We start from the raw sequence: 24141 nt of genomic DNA on the forward strand, positions 1-24141 counted from the left end.
AGAATTCCATCCTCCTGAAGCAGATGCAAAAGCCAAATAACCCTGTGTTTTCCAAAGGAAGCTCAGCATAGAGCCCTCCACCCCCACCCCCAACCCCTTATGCTCCCTAGTGTTACTTTGATGTGAAAGAAATGGCTCGCAGTCATCACGATGAACTCAACGTACACACAGCACTCTCTGCACAGGAACCCAGAGCTTACAAACCTGTGCGCTACATACTTTGCTTCACCACTGAATCCACATATAAAACCCAGCGATGTGTTGACCTTGAGAGAGCCGGTGCAGGCCCCCATCTGTCTCTCGCACTCCCCCTCAGCTGTCTGAGCGGCCTACATCTGGAAGTTGTTGAGTGACATCAGTGGTGGACAGGTTCTCATCCCAGCATGTGAAGTCTGTGTCGATCTCAAACCGCCTCTGCCTTCATTTACTACTCTTTGATTCTGCTCTACTTGGCAGGTAGACAACACGGAGCAAGTAGCAGTTAAAGGATTACCGTCATCCAGTCTGTTTCTCATTCTCTTTGTTTCTCTTGTTTACCATTAGTCCCAAGTCTTGTGAGAGCTCTCACGCAGCACGAGAGAACATGTCGGTGACGAATATCAGCAGTTTGAATTGTCATGCTGGAGGTCTGTGAAACTAACGTCACCCTGCCTCAGAACAAAGGCCGTGATTGAATTTGTGTACACGTACTCATGCTGGCTTCATCGAAAGCTGATTTTGTTTGGACATGGGATCGCATTGTCTTGTTTAGCCCAGGGGGAAACTTCTCCATGCACGGATGTAGGTGGTGAAGTTGTTGTCTATGAGAAGTGTGAGAATGCCCAAGCGGCACCATAGCGGCTTTTCAATCTTTATAAACCCACACAAGGAGAAGAAAAAGGCTATTGTTTATGTAGAAAAACATGTACATGTAAATATTCACTTGAGTCACTGCTGGTTGGGGCTGAAGACAAGTTTGAAGAGAAAAAAAGAATCTGGGGGTGTGGAGTTGGAAAGAATTGAGTCTACAAGACCTCTGTAGTCTGCTTCTCAATTGTGCTTCAAGCTGGAGACTTAAATTAGCCAGACTGGCATAAACCATCCGGATCTCTGACTAGTTGGGTTGCATTATGGGTAATGTAGGTGCCAGGTTTCGATCAGGAAGAATGTATGGAATATTAGTCTTTCAAGACAAATGCAAAGGTGCTGTATTTGGTGCAATGAGTGTCATGGTGACTGTATAGTGTCTGTTAGATGTCCAGGGTCTTACTGTGGTCTGGGTCTGGGATGTGGGCACTGGCAGGTGCTGGAGGCCCTGGAGGCCCAGGCGGGCCTGGTAGACCCCTCTCTCCTGGGAGTCCCGATGGACCACGGGGACCTGAGTGAAGAGACAACAGAAAGATCAGTGTATTGACAGACACACTGTACTTCAGCAGTATGCCAGAGCGAAACTTGAGCGTCCTCTGGAGAGGAAAAGCACGACGGCAGAGTGGTAATGATAAGGATGATAAACGATGACAAAGACCAGAGAGGAACTAGATTAGATAAAGTGCTGATTGATACATTATAATAGTGCCTGGTAGGAGTGAGCAATGCCTTTTTATCTGCGTGTGCACATGTGGAGTGAATTCAGTGGCTGCGCTGGACAGAGGAGGAGAAGCATACGAACTGGCCAACTTTTCTCTGTAATTAACAGGAGGAGGGTCTTTAATGGCCTGGTGCTGGGAACTGACTCAGGGACACAGGAAAACTCAAATAAACACCGTTACACTCTGCAAAGTGTTACTGGCACCGATTCACATTAAATTAAATACTCCCTGCATGCATGCTGCTAACTTTTGGACATGTGTGGGAACAACCCACCGCTTGTAGCTGGTCGATGTGTGCCGGTCAGGGAGAGTGCCCCTCCTCCTCCACCAGACTCTTTTTTGACGGTGGGAAAAAAAAGCAGAACCGCAACTACACCTGACCTCATTGTTTGGTCTCTCCCGAGGTAATGCTCCCCCCAAACACCACCTCTTGCCCTCCAACAGACGCACACTCCCCACCTTTCTGTTTATGCACGGATGCAAATGACAATGACAGTCTGCTAATTATTACTTTGCAAGGTAATGTTATTACAGCTCGGCTTTGACACCTCTGTGGGTCGTTTTCACTTAGCCTCGATAAACATTGCAACGTGGCCAGCTGTGTTTTGGCTGCTTTGGAGAGACTCTATCTGCAGTCTGCAGCATAGCATATCGAATGGCCAGTTAAATTGGCCTTTTAGAGCATATGTGACATATTTGAGAAAACATTTGTCTTTTTTCCTGCAGAATAATGGTTCCCTAGAGCAGCTGGGGGGATGCCCTGTCAAAATATGACTCACAGTTTGTAATACAACTCTCCTGTAACTTATCAGGACTCATCATAATGCACAGTGTCACTTCTCCTAACATCACAAATCCCCCCATCTTTCCCATGACCCCAGGCTCAGAAACAGATTTGTCTAAATTTTTCCTCACGTTGGACACGTTCCAGTCCTGCGTTCATCTTTCTCTTTCAAATGAAATAATGAAAGAAAGAAAAAATCAGCACAATAAGGAAAGTATAGCTTTGGACGCAAGATGTAGCGCTGGCTTTGGGTACTTATGAAGTAATGGAGATAGAAAAAACAATAACACCACAGGCATATGGAAATCATAAGAAATTGGGATTTGTGTGTATATAGCTCATGTTCATTTCAGATTGAAGTCACATGGCGAGGGTTTGTAGTTTAACGTTTTGCGCTAAGTCCCGTCTTTACCCAGCAGCAGGCACAGAGCAGGGGTCATATGTTGAAAAGGGGGGTGGGGGGCAGAGCAGAGGAATAACAACCTATAGCAAGAGCAGATGTTGTGATAAACTTATACCGCCATTCACTTGATTATCATTCAAGTCACAGCTGCTTGTGGATTTACTTTTCTCCCAACAGGTCATTTATTTTTTGTGCATAAGCCGGGAGCTCCAAATACTTATATGCTTTGGTTTCTTTTCTGGCAGTTGACCATGAGCGGCAGCACATGTTGGGGTGTTTATGGGTCTGTAAAGAAATGCTTTTGCTGCCCACTGAAACAGCTCTTTTAGAAACATATGATTTTAAATGCCAATCAACACAATGCCAGAATTCCAGTAAGTTACCAGCTCCGACATTTACCGCAGGCGGGTTTTGCGGGTTGACTGAGTGTTTTAAGAGAAACACAAACACTCTGGACCAGAACATGTGAGTGATCTCTCCGTGTTTCCACAAGTCTCTGGTCAATAGTATCCCATTCGAATGTCTAGTTCAGACAATAGGTTAAGTGGATGGGTGTCTGCTAACAGTCAGATGTATGTATTTTTACTTTCAGTCCTCTCTTACCTGCTGGTCCTGTGGATCCCTTTGATCCAGGGGCTCCAGATGGGCCCCTTGTCCCGCCCTCTCCGCGAGGCCCACTGGGACCTGGCAGCCCCCGAGACCCTGGCTTCCCTAAGAGGAGGAAACAGTCATGAGTAATCATGGAGCCGTAACTGGTTTACATCTTAAATGGTTTTACACTGACTGAAAGGCAACTATATGATTGCAATTTACCCTCTCTGCCAGGAAGCCCATCTCTCCCCTTTTCACCCTGAGGACCTGTAATGAAAACAGAGATGGCTTAATTGAGAGGTGCAGCTCCGTGAACAACATCTGGGCCCAAACCTCTTGAAGAAGAGGTGTTGTTAAGTTCACTGAGGGAGGACGTCCAACTCTCTGAAGTAATAGAGCAAAAACAATGCCTTCATTAAGGCTGATTTAATTTTCTGTTCCAGATTAAAGAAATCAGCCTCAGAGAACAGATTCCTGAAAGTGACCCTTGGTTTGAATGATTTCAGTTGTAGCAGGCCTTAGTTAGCTCTAAATGCGTCTGTCTAAAAACAGCTCTTCAGTGATGGGTTCAACACAGAGCTCTGGCAACAGCGATGTTAGGAAGTCTCTCTTCGTTAAAGGGAAACCAATTTTTTCTTGATGCCAGGGGATGAGAGGAACTTCATCCTTCATGCTCTAAGGTGTTCGCTTGTGTAGAGGTGTGCAGGTAGAGGGCAGACACAGAGTCGCTGCTCAGAGAGAAAAGCTGCGAAAGTGAACATTAACTTATTTATCAAAGCACAAAACCCTGGGCTCCCCTCAATGAATTTTTTTTAAAATTCAAAACGTATTCATGTACGACAGTGTGCTACACCTACCTGCGGGTCCCTGCTCCCCAGGAGCTCCCTGAGCGGGCACAGCCCCTATCAACGATGAGGCCTCTGGTACAGTTGCTCCTTTTCCCTGAAGGTGGCGATGCGATGTGGAGGTCGGGGAAGTGATTAATTGGACCTGGTACAGGAAGACGTAAAGATAAGAGTGGGCAATTAAAAATATATGCCTGTTTCTTGCAGGCCTGTCGTGTTTGTCAGTGGCTCAGGATCAGTGGCTGAATAAGTGACTCTTACCTTCGCCTCCAGTGAGTTCAGCCTGTCACTCAAAGCTGTGATTCGGCTGCAGTTGAGACAGTCTAAGAAAAGAAGAAAAACAGAAGACACTGAAAGATGTAGTAAACCTCTGCCATTGACTTGTGTACTCAAAGTAGTAACATGTTTACGGTTCTTACTAGAGATTGGTTCGACTGTGCGCGCAGGCGGCCGGCGTAGTGTAGATGGTTTCCTTACTGCCTCCTGAGCCACAAGCTGGTTCCCTGCATCTATAACAGAAGATACAGCAAAATGAAAAATGTAACTTCTGTAACTTTGATGTGAACTTCAAAATATTTCTAGACCTTGAAAATGTAATCTTTCGATTTGGAAGTCCCTGTCTCCATTCGTATATCGGAGCTGAATTTTAATGAATCACCGATCTAAATCACCACCAGGCACCGTTTGATTATCTCATGGCCCAATAACGATTTGTCCTTTCGATTAGCGGAAATGAGTAAGATTTTTTTTACTTTTTTTTTTTCACTATTCTGCTGCCAGAGCTGAAAGAATTTGTTCATGAACGAAATCAATCAAATCCAAGTTATTCTGGTTTGACTGCTGCTTTTTGTCTGTTTTACAAAATGGAAAATGTATTTTCTTTGGAATGCTGGACGGATAAAACAGGACATTTGAAGACATCATCCTAGATTATGGAAATGATAATATTCCCCTCGTCCCTGACATTTTACAGACACAAAACCAATAATTGACAAATGGAGAAGATGAACATTAATCATTAGACCAATTGATAATGAAAATAATATGGAGTTGAAGTACTAGCTGACAAAAATAAGGAACATACAGTATGTTTATTACTGAAAGTACTGAGATGACGCAAATTCATTGATCACAATATATCCTACATTGACTGTGCACGGCAGATATAAGTCCTGACAGACAGCAACGGAAAAACAATAGGGTCAAAAGAAAAAGAGACAAGAAGAATATTTGTCTCTGATTCTCAACTGATCCCACTTTTGATTCCCATTGCCTGTTGCTATAGACTGCAGGTATCAGTTTACTGTAATGTCACCACTCCTGTGCTGTGGAAGCTCGACGGACGAGGCTGTAGGCTGTATGAAGAAATTTCACCAGAAATCTCCTACATGTTGCCTCGGCTCTTTAGTATTAGACAGAAATGGAAATCCACAGTTGCGCATTTTGTCTCTCGCACATTTCCAAGAGACAAAACGTTGCGCATGCTGCATCTTTGCCAAGTTGCTTTCCTTTTACCTCGTTTCTTTAAAGAGTATAAAATCACACGGCCTGGGAGAGAGGGCGTGTAAAGACAAACAATAGTTTCCTTGTGCAGAGAGAATGGGCAGTCCCGGCTCACATTCTGTCTTGCCTTCACTTTATGAAGTGTGGGAGTTTGTGCTCCTGGACTGTGGATGTTTTGAATGGGCAGACCATGGTGGAAATGCTAGACTGACTCCTTTGTCTGGCCTGGTGTGGCTCTGGTCGGCCCAGGTGCTCCTGATACAAACAAGAGGCCGGGTTCAGCACCTCATTAGCCTCCAGGACGCATGTCTCCCCATCCAGTGGCCAGCGGCCACGGTCAACGCCAAGTGCTGCACTAAACGGACCCATGCACCTGCAGCACCGAGCTGGAGCAGGAGCAGGAGAATGGTTTTCTTCTTAAAAGACTAACTTACTATAACACCACATGTAATGATCTGCCTGTATTCACCGCGGAGCCAGGAAAAGGAAAATGGAGATCTTATTGTCATGAAGAAAAAATAAACGCTTGGGAACTTAAGACAGGAGACACAACGGGTTGAGTGATTACCCAACGGGCAGGGAGGGAGAGACAGAGAGAGGGCAAAGGAGGAGCATGAAAAGTACACAAAACACATGGTTTAGGCTAAATTGAGACCGCGCCAATGAATCCTCCTCCTCAACCTCTGTGCTCATGATTTCACTGTTTTGGGTTCTGTGTGTCTCTGAGAGGATTACAAGTGTAGATGGATTTGAACCATATCAGACCTGAGACTGAAATGTTATGGCATGAGCTCTAGGTTGTCGAAAAACTCGTTCACGTTTCAATAACAACATAAACATTGCGCAGGGTGGAGGAGAACACACACACTTTGACCTGCGCCTCACTCGCCTGTACCGCACTACCGTCCGCACGGGGAAGGCTGCAGAGACCGAGAGAGAGGAGCGTATGTTGGGGAGATTTCTCTGGAGTTTGGGATCGTGTAGATGGCTGCATTCAATTACAAATGGGGCTCTGGATAGGAAATCTAGCTCTCGCCACTCCCCACCCAACGGCACCTCTTCTCCCTTCAGAGAAAAGAACACTCAAATGCCAAGATCCCCCTCACCCACACTCCAGCTATTGTATGAAGTATTAAGCCAGCTCTGTCTCCCACACACACCTCATGCACACTCGCTCTCTGTGTTTTCCAACAACACATTTTAAATCCTGCAGGACCCCGCTGATATTCTGCGTTCTCCTGTGACAGCGTCTGTTTATAACAAGGTCTATGGATGTGTTTGGGCCTTGAAGACTTGAAGACACAGACCGACTTTGATGTCTGATCCATTGCTCCCCTGGCCAACAACAACATCATCGCAATTAATGAATGTTGCCTGACGGACTCGGTTCACTGTATCCACTCTTTGTTCTCAGTGGGCTAATTGCCCTAGTGGGGAGTGGGGGTGGTGAGGGGGGGGTGTCAAAGAAATGTGTGAATGTATTTGACCTTTTGGCCCCGTGTTGCGCTGGGCCCAAATCAGTGACTGAGTCAGAGCTCTTCATTAGAGAAATACCCCCACAGAGAGTTCAGCCAGCCAGAGGCCGTCCTGACATGAGCTCTGTCTCTCTCTCGTTCCATTTTTGTCTCACGCACGCACGCACGCACGCACGCACGCACGCACGCACGCACGCACACACACAGTCTAATTTCCTGTCTACAAACACTATGTTAACAATATTTGCCCCTGCTGGTGCAATAATCTCATAGGAATAGGAGGAAGATATCAGCGTAGGGCACAGCAAGAAGGTTATATTTAGTGTATGTCTATTGGCGGTTATGAAGTAAGATTGTTTCTGCTCCAGCACATGATGATCTGCACTGAACATTGTATGTAAAGGTATTTAGTAGGAGCAGGAAAAGGCGTTAGGACTCTGGCAGTGATGAGAAGCCTCTCAAAAGAAATCCGATTTTGCAGAACGTCTATTTCAGACTGAATTTATCATATTAAAGTTTATTATGGAGCTCTGAAGCCATCCAAAGAAAAATCTGTTAGCTTAACAGCTTTACAGTATGTAGTCTTTGTAAGCACGTAGATGGTGGATAGAGTTAGACACCAGTGAAACTGTTTGCTGAAATCTGGACAATAGGTCTGCCAAGCCCCCAGAGCCTCGCAGGTGAAACCCAGACTGTGTTTGCTTCACATCACTCACTGACGGAGCCTAAACTGACCAGTGGCCATTAAAATGAAAAGAACAAAAGTGAGGCACTACAATTCAGTCAGAAGCTGAGTGAGTGTGAGCCAACACCAGACAAATATTTATGCCAAGTGCAAACCATGCAGAAGAGGAAAACCCTTAAACCCGAACTGACTGCACTCAACAGAAAAGCATTAAGGACCTGCTGCTATCAATATATCGTGTCATTATAGTGGCAGCTTTATTCAAAGCTATTATCAATATTGGTCTTAAAACCACCCCTGCAGCGCTGCAGGTACCACCAGAGTGAGAGACAATTACACAATGACCAGGACTGCAGCTGCACCTCGCACTCTACCAACCGAGGTGTGTGTCCATGTGCTCTTGAGAAGGGCTTTGCCTGTGCATGTGTGACAAATACACACATAGACACACACAAACACACACGCACACACTGCTTGTCTTATCAATGGGCCAAGGTCATTCCTTCACTAATACTCTCCCAGTGAAAATAAACCAGAGACCTCATGCTAAAAGCCCAACCAGAGCCATTACACACACTGCGCACACTCCGCAGCAGTGAATAACTGATCCTTGAAGCTCATCACCTGCTGAGGTTTATTAGTTCTCCGCTTCTACAGAAAGATTTAGCGGCTTTACTAACCTATCGGTGAGACTTTTGCAGTTCTCTCATATGGTCTGCAGCTGAGAGTGTGGAAGAATAAATGAAGACGTGGGTGAGGTAGACATTTACTCTTGTTTTCTGCACAGCTTCCAAAATCTCATCCGGACAGTTTTCTCGAAGTGTAGCTGTGTTATCTCAAAGTTTGAAGTTCCTGCGGCGATATCCAGTATGAGGCCTGGCAACGGCTGTGTGAACGCAACCACGCAAAACACACACACACGCACACGCACGCACGCACGCACGCACACACACACACACACACACACACACACACACACACACACACACACACTGCAGCAAGCAGACACAGCAGAGTGCGAAGTCCTGATCCATCTCTGTCTGGTCAACTAGCTGAGCTCAGCGCTGCAGCATCATTAGTGACCAGGTGCTGACAGCCAACCCGGGGAGGCGTTTGTCTCTGTCCCGGCGCTGCCTCAAGACTGAAGACTGCAGTTGCCTTCAGATAACACACACACACACACGCGCACATATACACATATATATATATATATATATATATATATATATACACACACACACACACACACACACACACACACACACACACACACACACACACACACAAAACGCTGTACTCAAAATAAACCAAGCTGAGTTGAACAAGTTGGCTACTCAGAACACATGTTTGCTGAGCGAATCCTTTTTGTTTTTTCTCTACTTCTGAATCCAAGGGAGACAAATTGAGGTGATGTAAACCTGGTATGGTTTTATTCTGTTCTTCTCTCTCTCTCTTTCCTTGTCTAATACTTAGTTTCCAAAGAATAGCTGTTATAATATAAACCCAGTTATTGTGCAGACCGGCTACTTCATGTACAGTACAGATGTCAAGACAGTGACGTGCAGTGAGGTCAGTGGATCTGTGCATCCCTCTCTCCTACACAAGTTGCTGGACCAGTGGAAAAAACTTTTCACTGATGGTCGACTCACATCAATCACAGTCAGTATTAAAGTGTATTAAAACAGCTTCCACCTCCCATGCAGCTGACAGGTCTTAGTCTGGTCATCAGCACTTGAAGCTCTGTCCAGTGAAAACCTGCATGTGAACCCCAGTGTTTATTGAGGCTTTCCCAGGGTCGCAGGTTTCCTTTATTAGGTGACTGACTTAAAGCGTGGGACACACTTCATCATTTTCCTCCTTTGGAATTGCCACTCTGCCTCCCCACCTCTCAGCCCGAGAGTTGGGCAGCCCACACACTGGACAGGTTTCAACTGTAATTACAGGTGCGAAGGGAGCGCGGCCCTGCTGTAACAATTGCTCAGGTAATTGATCCCAGAGGAAAAAGTGCAGCAAGGCTGAATCCTCACCATCCTGCTGTGGTCAAGTTGGAAACAAGTGCACCGAGGCAGCCAGACTACATCTGCTCTGGTTCATAAGTCTCGGTGAGGTGTTGGAAACACCTGCTGCAAATGAAACCTGCCTGCTACAGCCTCCGAGACCCTGAGGTGAGAGCATGGAGGGTCAGAGAGGTTCCCACCTAATGCACAAACATCTCACCTCATCATTCAGCGGAGGGCAGAGCCACAGCGCCCTAATCACACACTCACCACAGAGCAGGACCTCCACCGGAGATGATTTGTGCAGGAGATGATTTGTGTACTTGTACTTTCTGGAGTAGTTTTAAAGTCAGTGATTCGACTTCCAGTAAGCTTTCATTTACGCAGTGTTAGGGCCGGGCGATATGGCCAACAGTGTTAGCAAGATAAAACATCCCATATCAATCGAGTTGATATATTTAACTTTTATTGCAATAGTTGTCTTTTATTGTTTAGAAAAATATATTCTACACACACTATATTGACCATGAATATCATCAGCTTTCGAATTTTACTTTGTTCCATTTAGTGAGATACTAGTTTCATCACTATATCACTTACTTACGACTAGATTTTTTTCAGACTAAAATTGCAAGATTCAAAGCTTCCTGTCTTTACTGGTTGACATACATGCTGAAAAAATACTTTAAATGATTAAAATCTGTGCAATAACACAGATTCAGTCAATGTGTACAATTGCAATAGTTAATCTATAATCTATATATGTAATGCTACTTTGACTATATAAATATATGTATAAATAGTAAACCGGACTTTGACTTTTGAAGGTACTTCAGTTAACCTGGGTCGTTCTGAAACTTACAATAACACACACACACACACACACACACACACACACACACACAGATAAATGCCTCAGAGGCCAGCGTCATCAGCAGTGTTGCTTCACTAATCTTCTTCACTTTGCCTCTGCCGATTCGCACATCAGTCCTGTCGGCTCTCCCCGCCCATCCAGATGCTCTGACACACACAGTCTCTAATCTTTCACAGGAAGGAGGAGGGTCTCCCGCCTCTCTGTCCCAGACAGGGCTGTCTTTACCTCACCTTCCCTCTCACTCACTCTTCCTATCCTTCTCACTCTCTGTTGTTTTTTTGTTTTTTTCAGGCACATGCCTGTAGTGATGCTGAGGGCAGTGACAGGGGCTGCATCTCCGTCTGGCTGGCCCTCCTGCCCCCTCCCCAGCAGGAGGTGGTGTGTAATTACAGAGCAGTGCCTTGTTGAATGGTCTGACTGGTGGTCTGACTGTGCACTGCTGACAGAGGTGTATATCTGGCCTAAAGACATGTGCTCCCATTGGCATCCTGGGACAGGAGACTGGCCTTCCTTGGTACAGACAGCTGTGGGGTAGACCTCTCTGCACAGGATGCAGCACTCACATTCCATAACCTCCCTCATGTCAGGTTTCCTGCTTATTGTCTTTTCCAGAAGGTTTCATCATGACAGACCCACAACTATCTACCCCAAAGAGGTTTGGTCCAGACTGTTGAGAAGAACCGCGAGGCACTCGTACATAATACTGACAGGAAAATTGACCTTTGTTTCACGATCACTCAGCACCTTCTTATAATTACTGAGTCGAGCAGACCTGAATCAACTGTTTATTAACTGCTTGCTTTGGGATGTAGGAGCAGAGTGTGTTCTATCCTCTTGTGTAATCTGTGTGACTGGCGGTCATCTAACTGGGCAAAATGCTGCCTGTCCACAACAGCGAGAGAGGCAGTTTATGTTCATAGAGTAAGCCACAAAACAGAAAGAGAATTTGGCATTTACACAACCTTGAGAGAATAAGAAAAACAAGAATTTTGAGTAAATTTAAATTGTGGAATGACTCCAACATGCTGCTGTCCCAGTAGTATTTACCCATGTATCTAGTACATGGGTAAATGGAAACAATTTTCTCTGTGCCATGAAAGCAAACAATGCTGTGGTTTGCGTAAAGAGGCTTAAATTAGTTGTGGGCACATCTGTCGAAGTGCGACGTGCTGACTTGAGATAGTATGTGGTCAGGACTGGCTGCACTACAAATACATCCAGCAATCTTTCAACATTTCCTCCACTTGAAAGCAGCAGCTGTCTATTAAAAGCGCGTGGCAGAGGCTGACGATCCAGCTCACACCCTTCACTTTTATTAAGAGAGACACAATAACACAGAGGCCCGATGAGACACGGCTCCTCCCTGTAATGACCCTGGTTGACCCAAATAAAAGCTGCTTTGTAAACTTTTCCTTGGCGACGATTCTCCCGTCCATTGAACTTTGTTGGCATCCTATCCTGTGATGTGCAACCTTTGTCAGTCTCCGTCTCCACTGCTGTCACCAAGGAAACGGTAAAAACAGGGCCGCAGAGCAGGACTGACTTGGTGAAACCACACACTCCTCAGTTGTATGGCAGGGAGGGTCCCATCTTGTCTTTGACCTTTCCTTATAAAACACTCCACACACACCGCAGGAATTAAACCCCGCCACTCTCAGCCAACACACTGCCACAAGTGGCTAACAAACAATAGCTCTAAAAACAACCGAAGCCAGAATTAGATTTCCATGCGCCCACAAACGACAACATATTAACTGAAAGTTATTGCTGCTGACTACACAAGTTTTAGATATCATGCACTGAGCTGTTTAACAGTTTGCACTTTATAAGCATTTGGGAATAGAACACGCAAAACCCATCAATATTATGCACAGCTCGCTTTCCTTTAAAGGATAATTCCGCTTTATTACATTAGGGTTTCATACAGTGGTACATTTCTGTCAACTGTGACATCATGGAAGTCATCAAAGTGACTGCTGAGGTCTGTGAATAGGGCAGCATTGCTACAGGGAAAACCAATAGAAGAAACAAACAGAAAACAAATCTGTTTTCAGACATGAGTTTGGAAATTTCCGGAACATTCAGACGAGGGGTGGCACGACATGCTGCCCACTCGCTGTGAATCTCCCAGAGATTTTTTTGCTATATTCTCACATTGGAAATGTTATTAGGGAGCTGGCAGGAAAAGTTGGGTATAAATGTCCAGATAAACATTTGCGTTCTCACATTCAGCCCCTCCAGAAAAGTTCAGGAAAAATGTCCAGACTTCAGTGCATGTCTGAAAGGAAGGTTACAAAAGAGCCTAGTCCTGAGCTCTGCACAAGACTGAACAAGACAAAAGTTATAAAGTAATAAGTATGAAGATGAGATGTTAAAAAAAGAAAGCCTTTGAGAGGATCAAATATGTCCAAACAATAGGTTGCAAAGACTAAACAATAAAAAAGATGTCGAACTGGCCAACTGTAATAGGACCAGCAGTGGAGTTTAAACGCTGCTGCTCTCTGCAAAAACATGCTGCTGAATTCCTGGTCAACGCACCCGCTACACTGACCCTGCTCATTACCATACAGAGGTTGTCAAGTGCACCAACTCGGCCCAAGCTGCAGCCAAGCAGAGCGCAGGCCAACCCACAAATCTTCAGCTAAACATCCTGCCCTACGTCCTCTACTGTACTCACTCTGCCCACAGTGTTTTGAGGGACATGTCCAGCCCAACGCACAGTTAATTTTGTCCAAGACTGGTCAGATCGCTGACTTATTACAGCTCAGAGGCCTGTTGCCACACCGGCCAAATGTGATTTCCCAACTGTGGTGCACTGTGTGTGTGTGTGTGTGTGTGTGTGTGTGTTTCTGAGACTACTACATGCGACTATGTCTTATGATATTAAGAAGGTTTCAATAACATATATTTTTCCATAACCACCCATTCAAACAATAAAAACAATCAAGTCCCCTCTGACAACCGAGCAGCAGGATCCATAACAACCAAACAAAAGAGCTCCAGTCAAACACAATGACTGTGATAGTGACTGCGCTCGTCCATCCAGAGCCAAGACATGATTGCCAGACTGTAGCCATTCCAGCTCCCCTCAGGACAATATTTTGCTTCAATAGCAAACCATAAACCTACCTCACTCTGCACGGCTATAAATGACCCGAGAACAGCAGACATGTGTGGTAAGGAGAAGGCCAAACCTTTCCTCACAATTGTTTCAGTTTTGCTCATGATTCAGTTTCTCTCAGAGAGCCTGTCCTCCACCTTAACAAATCATTTGATTTGTCACTATCCTGCGGGACATCTCATATAACTCCCTAATCTCCATTTTGCCTTCACAAGTCTAGATCATTTTACTGTGGAGGTATTCGGCGCGGCTCAGAGGGTTGTCAGGGAGAAAAACGTTAGATGTAACACACTGAAACAGAGGAAACCTGATGTTTCACCACATACTTTCAAATGGGACTGGGTTTGTAAGAAGACTTTTTTTTATTTGTAACCTCTTCTTATCAGCTATTCCCCTTGTCAAAGTAAATATGCTTGACTGCCAATATAAACAGGAGAAACATAAACTGTCACAGTTTCATAAATGACCCATTAATTGTCGTTGAAACGTAGCAATTGTGTTTATCTGAACTGATGTTGCAATGATGGGATTTGGAAACTGTTTAAGAATCTCAAATCGACACCGCTTGCGCTTTGAGGGTCACTCGGAGGCTGGAGCTAAACCAAGCTGACATTGGGCACGAAGCGGGGAAGATCATGGACAGGTCGCCAGAGTATTGCAGGTTCTGACATATAGAGGAACACAACCACTCACAAACACATTCACTGTGTTTGGACTATGGGACGAAGACAGTTCTGCAATGTCATAACCATTTCAACTATTTTTGCCTCTTCACATTCTCGCTGACTGTCAGCGATGAAACATTGCACAGACTAGTTTGTTTTAAGCCTTTAGAAGTCATAGGGTTTTGCAATGTGTCACTCCAGAATGCACTTATTGCAAGTCACTTTGGACAGAAGCGTCAGCTAAAGGAATGTAGAGTAAAATGTAAAGTAATGCACTAGTTCCATGACAGGTTCCTTGACAACACGCATGAACGGGAAGCAGACATGGAAGTCTGGCTGATAAAAGCACAGCCGGCTGCGTCTGTGTGTCCGTCATGCTTAATGTTTGAGGAGGTCCTTTGTTGTGGACCTGGCTGTCAGATACAGTCTCTACCTGCAGACATGGATGTGACTCGACAGAAGCGTCTCTAAGCCCATGATTTAGTCGGCTCATATTCCCTCCTCAGGTTGAAAAACTTTAAGAAAAGCACAGAATGGAACAGTCACTAAGAACTGTCGCAGGATAGCAGAGAGCAGAAGAAAGCAGATGAACTAAACTGACATCAGATGCACATCCCTTCCATCAGATCACGTACAGTACAGTCCCATATGGGTGAGCTCTCGAAGCTGCGGCAGTGTGCCAGGATCAACATCACTCCCTCCACACTCCAGGCTCAGTGTAGGATTGATGAGTCAGCTGCACACTGCTGCCTCTTTGTCTTCACCATCAAATCAGTGCCAAATCCGAGTATCACTATTTACATCCTCACACATTTCTGTGCAACTGTGCACCTGTTAAAACACACACGTGTGCGTGAAGGAGCAAGGGGCTGTGCATCGAAACATGAGCAGCAATAACACTGTCATCCACCTGATACTACTGCATCCCTCCTCTGTGTTGACAGATGGGGCCTTTATTTCTTGTAGACTGCTGCTGCAGAAAATTTGACTTCAACCAATGGCCGAAAGTTTGTGCTTTCAGCCCTTAGCTCTCTCCTTGCAGGATGTATAGAGTTGTTTCTGTTTCTTTTAAAGAGGAGTGTCGGTGGGATCAAACCAGATGGCGACCTGCTGCTGTTGATTTCTGGGCTAGAGATGTTTATCAAACTGCTTCAGGTTCCAGACTGACAAATTAACAGACAGTTATTTGATAACGGGGGAAATAACGGGGGATTAATCTCAGACATAACGTGAACTGCACTGTCATCGTTCCTCCTTGTAAATATTTGGCTCCTGTTGTCTTCGTTAGTAACAGGGCTGCACAGTAACTCAGTAACTTTAATCTTTACCAGCTTTCAGTGGACATACATTTGTTGTGATATACAAATGGGTAAAATAAAAAGTCTTCTTTAATGGTTGGGACTGTCTGATATTTGAAGAATAATCTTATTTACATGATAGGCATTGTTTGTTTTTCGTGGGGCACCAACAAGTTGGTCCAATTTAGAGGCAGGTTTAACTGAACACATTTTTATTTTTGGGGGAGGCAGTGCACCCTGAGCGTTGACACAGAGAATTTGGCATCTGTGGAGATCCTGCTGCTCTGAACACTCACACAGGCCTTAAGAATGAAAGAGCTGATTGCGAAGCCTCTTTTTATGACTAATCAGCATTTAGCCTGATATGACCTGAATAGCTGGCAGTGTTAGCAAAGTCCCCCAGAGGTTTTTAGAGTGTTTTGTCCCCCTCTATGAATGCATGCATGCCGCATTTGAATACATGCTCATATGCACGCACGCACACACCACAAACCCACATGGTATATAAACTCCCACTGAGTGAGTAGAGTAAATGACTGTGTGAAGCTGAGCTCCTTTCAGTCTAATCCCTGGGAGAATGGTGTGCTGTGTGCCAGGCATTCCTCTGTGTCTTTCTAAGGCTTTCTGGGGATTAGACCCCACTTACTTCCAGGGGCCGCAGGGTGGGATCAAAGCTGATTGGGCTTTTTTGGGTTCAGGTTGATAGCATGTGAAATAGTGAGCCTGTGCTCAGGTAGAGTCGCAGGGAGGCAACAGGGAACATAACACCTTGGGCGAGACGTGAGACGCTGACACAGGTCACACACACCTGGTAGGGGTCAAACCTGCACTAATCCAGCACAGCGCTAACCGGCACTGTGCTGATTGATGGCTGGCCTGCAGGAGGTAAGGCTTTAACTCCATCATTGATGCAGATATACCACACCACGGCTCACCGAGGTTACAAAAACACAAAATGCAAATCACAAACGATATTTTAATCATGGCTTTTTAAAAAAAAGTTTACACAGTAAAAGAAGCCTCTCTTGGGGAAGACATAAATGAAACAGGTAAGTGCCGCAATCTGGACTTTATTTTTCTGATCACTCGCACGGCACTGAAGGCTTTACGCTGGCTAAACTTACATCCACCAAAACAGAGGACAGTCAAAACAAACATGATGACTGATCTGCAGTGACCTCAACAGACGCATACAGCGTCTGACCTTTACCCTGCCAGAAAAAACAGGAGGTCGTCTCTAATCCAGAGGAAGTGGAGGAAGACACTGCAATGTTTAAAGTATTTGAATTACCAAAATAGCTCACAGCGAGACAAATACACAGAGATTGTAAAGAGCTCTGAGCCCCGGTCCTCTGTCGGTGAAACAGCAGCAGGATTAACATGGCGAGATCCTCTGGCCACACAGAGAATAAACAGAGTAGATCCTTAAATATACACAAATATTAATGAGAAATGACTGTCTCTCTAAAAATAGCTTGCAGGAATTTCCAAAGCTAATCTCTGTGTAGCCCGAGCTATCTCCAGCATCCCAATCCTGATGACAAACACTTACATGCAGCGTGTTGTGGAAACTTCAGAGGAAATAAACTAAATGACCTCCAGAGGACTTCAGCACCCTGCAGATAAACATAATCATGACAGGCATGAGGACACGCCACTGCAGAGTGTTATCTTGATGTCGTATTCCTGCTCTTTGTTCTGTCAGTGCACACAGAAGGTTATTACCCATGGAGGCCCTTTGTGCTACTTGTGAGTCTTCTGCACAGGTGTCTTCTTGCATCTACATGTTCTATCTCTGCTCTGTCTGGAGAAACAGCAGCCCCCACACCTGCACACCCAAACCCGGTGACGACACCACAGGTCTGGGCAGTGTTACTCCAACATGTGGTTCTGTCTCGTGTCTGCTTCCTCTGACAGATGGAAATAAAGTGGGCCCTCCTGCACATGGGGGCCTTGCTTGTGTTTTGCACCATTGGAGATAACGATGCATGCTCTCTGTGCTCCACAAAGGGATGATAAACTAAAGAGGGGCATCCACAGCAGAGCGGAAGATAAAAATACAGACACGGGGGATAGCTCGTGTTTTTCTAAGACTCAGTCTCCAAATCAGGCTCCTGGAGGGTTTGGCACAGGAGCAAAAGAAAAAGAAAAGAAAAACTATATTGTGAGACCAACATATTTTGGCTTGTGGCCTTTATCGGGTCATCAACACCGACACAGGGTGAACATGAAAGAAAGATTAAAGATTGGTTCAATTAATATTAAAGCATATAAACCAGACATGGATATGTGTGAAGTCTTTTTCCACAAAGTGCCTCTTTAGTTTGTCCATACCATGAAAACACGGTACAAAATGCTAAATACACTCACTGAATGCTGAAAGTTTATATGCATCGAGTGTTGCTGGAGATTTGTGTGAATGATCGTGAATGTATCGCAGGGCAACAACCATTCACTCTCACGTTCACACCTTCGGTCTCTGATTAACCAAACCCAGAACCCTCTAGCTGTGAGGCGACAGCGCTCACCACTACACCATCGTGCAGCCCTCAGTTAATACATATGATGACAAATGATTGGTTGATCTTAATAAACTGTGGAACTTGTCTCTAACCTTGTTGGTTGCAAGAATGTGTATGAATGTGTGTGTGTGTGTATGAATGTGTGTGTGTATGTGTGTGTGTGTGTGTGTGTGTGTGTGTGTGTGTGTGTGTGTGTGTGTGTGTGTGTGTGAATGGGTGACTGTGACTTGTACTGTAAAGCGCTTCGGGTGGTTGATAAGACTAGAAAAGCACAATATAAATGTCAGTCCATTTATAATATGCATCATTTAAATGTTATCTTTTCAAACCACCAGCTTTCGTACTAATCATAATCCAAATATTACTACCTCAAAATTCTACCATGAAATTGACTTGAGGGTAATTTACACTTCGGCTGTAGAAGGAGTGTTCCATGTTGTAGAGCAGATGTGGGACTCTGCTCTCTGTTTGGCTTTAACACTGGATGATTCAGTCTCGGAAAGCTCTCCGCTATTTTGCGTCCAGCTCTTTCTCTCCCCGTCTCTGCCAGGGCAGAGATGCTGCTAGGCGATGGAGTGCTGGAGTATTAATGTGACATCCATTCTCCATCGCTCTCTGGCTAAAGACTGTGTTGGGGACCCAGATAACTCTCTCACATTTTGCAAGTGCAATGCAATTTACTGCCTCTGCTTAAGATCACTCGGAGAGAGAAAAAGAGAAGACTGCTGGCGCAAATGAAAAAGGAAAAAAAGATAAGAGAGGAGATGAAAAGGGAAAACAGAGGGAGGAAGAAGCAACACGTCTATTCACAGGTTATTTACCCCCTCATCCTCTACTCCCTCAGCCATCACACCAGAGTGAGGGTCTTATCTCTGAAAGGCACTCGAACAAAACACACCCACAGACAGATCTGACAGTGAGAATACACTCACACAAGGATGAAAGTGCACACATGCAGGGGGGACGCTCCCATGCAGGGGAGTGGAAGCAGATTACAGGATCAGAGGAGTTGGGAAACACATCAAAACGTTGCAGAACCGCCATCACATTCATCAGCAGAGAGAAACAACAGGCCAAACGAGAAGCTAACAATGCAACGCCATCAATCATGTCGCTCCTGTCGGCCAATAAAACAGGCAGTGTGATCACAGTTTGGGGTCAACAGGGGTCGTCCGACCCTGCGGGGCTCCAGCGAGGGCTGACGTGGTGGATGTGGCCCTAATCTCAGCACCGCATTACAAAGGCACACAGGCTCCCCTTCAAACTCCTCCCCGCTGGCATTCAGAAAAGTTTTTCAACAACTGCCTTCCCTGCACTCCCTCACTCCCACACTGTAAGAAACTGCTGATCAAGGGAAGGAAAAAACTCCAGGAACTCCACAGTCGACACTTAGGCAACATCAATGTTTTCTGTAGCTGTTAATAATTACCTTTCATGGTTGATTAAGAGACTAAATGTTTGGTCTATAAAATGAGAAGAGCAAAGAAACCTTTGTCGGAAATCCAAGTCTAAGAAAAGAAACTAATATTCTCATCTGATGAGGTCGAACCAGAGAATTTATATCAATTCTATTATCTTATATTATTGGGGAAAAAAACAGGTGATTCATTTATATATTCAATTTTGATCAATCAATTAATAAATAGTAATAGACCTCAGATGTGTCTTAGAGTCATTTTGGTATTTAGGTGAGCGGTTCTCAGCGGCATCAATAAATTATGAATAAAATTATGAATTTGATTGTGATTTATGTTTAACTATGCGATTCTTTTAATAACATATAAAGTAATCAACAACAGTATTTATCATCTTATCGACATGGTTTTTCCCCTCAGTATGAGTGGTCCAATGTAGACCATCAGAGAAGGTAAAGTTAAAGTTTTGTTATCACATTTTTTTTTTTTAAGTGACTCATGAAAGAGAAATTACACTCCGTTTATCAAAGACTTATGCTGTACGGGGTGTTTTATGACTTTTCAGGGCTAAATCATGTACACCCGAGACCCCCCATGGTCAGCGTGGTGTATTTTATCAGAGCCGTCCCGGTCACAGCAGCCGTGGCAACGTGCAGAATACAAGACATTAACAGTCCTCCGTCAGGGTGAGCGGAGCGCTCGGTCACATACATACTGAGATAAAACATCTGGCCTGTCTCAACTAAATTCCCCCTGTGTGTGTATGTTTGCAGTGTCTGTCTGTCTAGGTGTGTGTGTGTGTGTGTGTGTGTGTGTGTGTGTGTGTGTGTGTGTGTGTGTGTGTGCGTGTGTGTGTGTGTGTGTGTGTGTGTGTGTGTAGTCCGAACGTGATGTGTGTATCTTCTCTGTCCTCCCCTCGTCATCTCTGATATCTGGCAGCGTGAGCTGTGCTTTGGAGCAGACCTGGAGGTCTTGGCTGAGAATGGCCTCATCTCTCCAGACATTTAGTGCTGTAGTAAAAATGGATGGATGAGTCCCACTGTCTGACTCCAAGCCCAAAAATGTCTGAAATACAGTATATCACACTGTGTGAGAGAGTGTATGAGCAAAACAAATGCTCCCTCTTTATCTCCTCCTCGCCGAGTACAGTAGAAAATAGACAGAGGTTAAAAGAACAGAGCGGCGGCTTATTAAGGACTTTCAAGATGCAGTGGTCGACCAAAACCATCAACGGCACCTCTTACGAGCTCATAATTCTCATCACGCACCCTCTATTTATTGTGTTTTAATTGATTCATAAAAGTTATTTCAAGTTTCACCATCGACACATGAAACACGAAGGCTGATTCTGCTGACTCAGGGGACTGTTTCTGTTTGATCAGCCGACTGTTAAACTACTTATGAAAGTTGTAAACTTCACAAGTGTCAATTTAGAGCAGTTCACCCATTAAAACTCATTATACACCCATCTACATTCAAACTATACACCAGACCACTATTAAAATAAGTATCTCAGTTTAAAACTTCACGAAAGCTTCAGAATTACACATGACATCATTGGGCGGTGAGATGATAAGACCCGACACAAGTGGAAAATCCTCCTCTATTTCTGAGAAGTTGTGAGGGTGAAAACCCACAGAGCTCGACTAGTTAAACCAGGGCTGATTTCAAAGTGACAAAGCTCAGAGACGATCCCTCTCTCTGTGCACTGGCTGACCTATGCAGTCTACGTTTCCGTGTCATTTTGCACACACAATAAAAACAAAGCAACAACTCTGAAAAAGGTTTTCATCTTGTAATAAGAGTTTTCAGTCTCTGAACTGAACCTGGTCTTCAAAAACGGCTGAGGATTCATTGGCCAATAAGTACAGTACATCTTTTTTTCCTATGCACACCCTCTGCATAGTGAGCTGTACCGTATTATGTCATTCTCGTGTACATTTTGAGTAGATTTCACAAAATGCACCCTCCTTTATTTTCTGTCAGTGCACTGATATTCCATGCATGTGTTATATCCTGTGTACTGCTCTATGTTTGAAAAAAAAAAATGTAAATAAAAGTTTTATCTCAAAAAACCCAAACATTCTACTTCAGCGAGTGGAGTCAGATGCCGTCCGTGCTCCACCCGTCTGATGCACAGCCTCTCAGATCGATTCGTCAGGCCCTTCCAGAGAGGAGGCCGGCTGCTTGCCGTTGACACAAACTGACTGACTGGCCTTGACTGAGAACCTCCAGAAAAGTTCCAGCAAACTCAGCTGCACTTCTGGAACAAAACGTGAACTGGCCGTAGCTCGGGCTAAGGTTTCTGCACCGTCAGGTGCAGCCGGGGGAAAGGAATTCGAGCCTGGCGAGGGATCTGCTCTGATGGAGGAATGATCCTGAGCAGTGTTTGTAATTCATCTCCCAGCGTGCCCTCTCCTGTCCCTGTGCGGATCAGGGAGTGTGTGGGGGCCCCACACATCACAATTACACACCCACAGTGAAAGCATTCGTTGAGACTTCACTCATAATGAGAGCTGGAGAATCGGCGTCTCTGGCAGACATCCATGTCTAATAGTGCAGATGAAGAGATAACAAGGGATCACTGCAAAACTAAAGAAAAAAAGAGCGTAACGCAAATTGCACTCAATTATCCTCTTTTGATTTACTGATACTCATGCGCTAACAGGGACACATTGTACTGCCTTAACATGACCAGCTCACAACATGCAGCTCTGAAGTGTCTCTGAAACTTAAGACTGACGCCGAGTTAGTGTGTCAAGACATTTCCTATGATAGTCTTGATACAGTGCTGCCACTTAAGGAACAATACTTGCCATTATTCTGCAGAAAAGAACAAACCCTGCACCCCTCAATTCTCTGCCCTTTCACCCCGTTGGCGTCCCTGTGGCTACCCACCCACACCCAGGGGGTAGCCGTGTGCGAGAGCGTCAGACAGAGCAAACAAAGACGTAGGAGCTCAAATCTAATTTCATTTCTACAATTCAGTTACATTGTGAAAAGTTAAATTATTTCAAAGGGAACCATGCGGTTATGGCTCGCAGAGAAAGTATGAATGATGCTCGTCGTGATTATTACTTCAGTCTGTACTTTGTCCTTTTAACAGTAACACGAACAGACCTTTCCAGTTAAGAAAACCCCTCCATTTCTCCCTCTCTTCTTTTCCCTTGTAATATACTTTCTACGTAAAACAACAGTACCAACTCATTTATTCGCTACCGTGAGCTTGTGACAACAAAAGGGGAAGAAAAAAATGAAATCTTTTCATTCTTGTCTTTCCTACGGGCAGCACTTGGGGAAACATGTCCCACTGGAGCCGTGCCACAGTTTCACTCTTTCCGCCATTCTCGTTTTACACACTCATCTCTTTCTCCATCTACGAGAGGACCACATAGAATATCCCTGCCTCTGCGCGAGGCCGGAGGGATGAAAGGGGGCGAGAGCCGAGCTCGGACCTTCAGGACAAACTCTCTAATTCTCCACTTTGTCTCGGGGTCGAGAATCCATCTGGTGGAAGATTTAGTATCTCGGCCTCAATAGGGCTCTGTTTACTCGAGTAGCTAGGTTTACACAGGCAGAGTGGAGAGTTCATATAAAACGTATCGACTGAGAATAATCCTTTTGGTCTTTGTAAATAGGATGTAATGATGGGGGATGTCCTAAGAGGGGAACCACTCTGAAAAGGCTCAGAGAGGCCAATTTGCGTGCAGCCAGTGGTTCAGATACTTTGATACTCAGTACGACTGTGGTTTCAGACATATCAGTATCGCTATTTACCTAATCTCAGCCGGATAAATACTTTCATTCATGAGAAAGTCTACAAAACCTATACTTTTCCTCCTTGTTTTCTTTAGTCCTGTAATGTGTAAAATGAGAAGCATATGTCATTTGGCGGATGCATTTTGCAGTGGTTTGTAATAGTGGTAGTATGAACTGTAGTTTGTAGAACACATACCTGCCTGGTACAGTGTATTTTACAATTTCCTAAAACTAAAGCTAATATCTAAAAATAGCCATGCAAAGGGTATCGAATCAGGAATCAGGAGCAACAGGAATTGGTTGTAAATTCTTGAGGAACTCTCATTCAAGAAGTTTCTTCATTTCAGTTCTGTTCACAGACATCTTAATATAGCAGTTGTTTTTTTCCAATCAACAGACCAAAACGTACTGATTTGTCACCACGAGACAGAGAAAAACAGAAAAGATCCTTACGCGTGAATGTTTTTTTTTAATAAGAAAAGTGGTTAGAAGTGATTACTGCTTATGGTTAAGGGGACAATGAAGCAACTTGATGAAATTCCAAGTGATGATCCTCTTTTCCAGTAAAGCAAAGCAAAAAATAATCTAAACACAATTACACTGGCCCTGTGACCGAATGGCGATCTGTCTGGGTGT

At 44.6% G+C, this 24141-nt stretch overlaps 1 protein-coding gene across 5 annotated transcripts in view; it reads right to left on the bottom strand.

Moving 5' to 3' along the window:
• Window positions 1–24141, bottom strand: part of emid1 (EMI domain containing 1) — a 47495-nt gene that overhangs the window by 7182 nt on the left and 16172 nt on the right. For all 5 annotated transcript variants that reach the window (XM_035639494.2, XM_035639492.2, XM_035639495.2 and 2 more), the window contains exons 4-9: window positions 4611–4700; window positions 4453–4514; window positions 4204–4336; window positions 3569–3613; window positions 3359–3466; window positions 1250–1357 (exon numbers count right to left, since the gene is read on the bottom strand). In XM_035639494.2, coding sequence (XP_035495387.2) covers window positions 1250–1357; window positions 3359–3466; window positions 3569–3613; window positions 4204–4336; window positions 4453–4514; window positions 4611–4700 — 546 coding nt within the window. The remainder of the gene's footprint in view (window positions 1–1249; window positions 1358–3358; window positions 3467–3568; window positions 3614–4203; window positions 4337–4452; window positions 4515–4610; window positions 4701–24141) is intronic.

The sequence above is a fragment of the Scophthalmus maximus genome, chromosome 19 (genome assembly GCF_022379125.1).
Source record: "Scophthalmus maximus strain ysfricsl-2021 chromosome 19, ASM2237912v1, whole genome shotgun sequence".
Lineage (NCBI taxonomy): Eukaryota > Metazoa > Chordata > Actinopteri > Pleuronectiformes > Scophthalmidae > Scophthalmus > Scophthalmus maximus.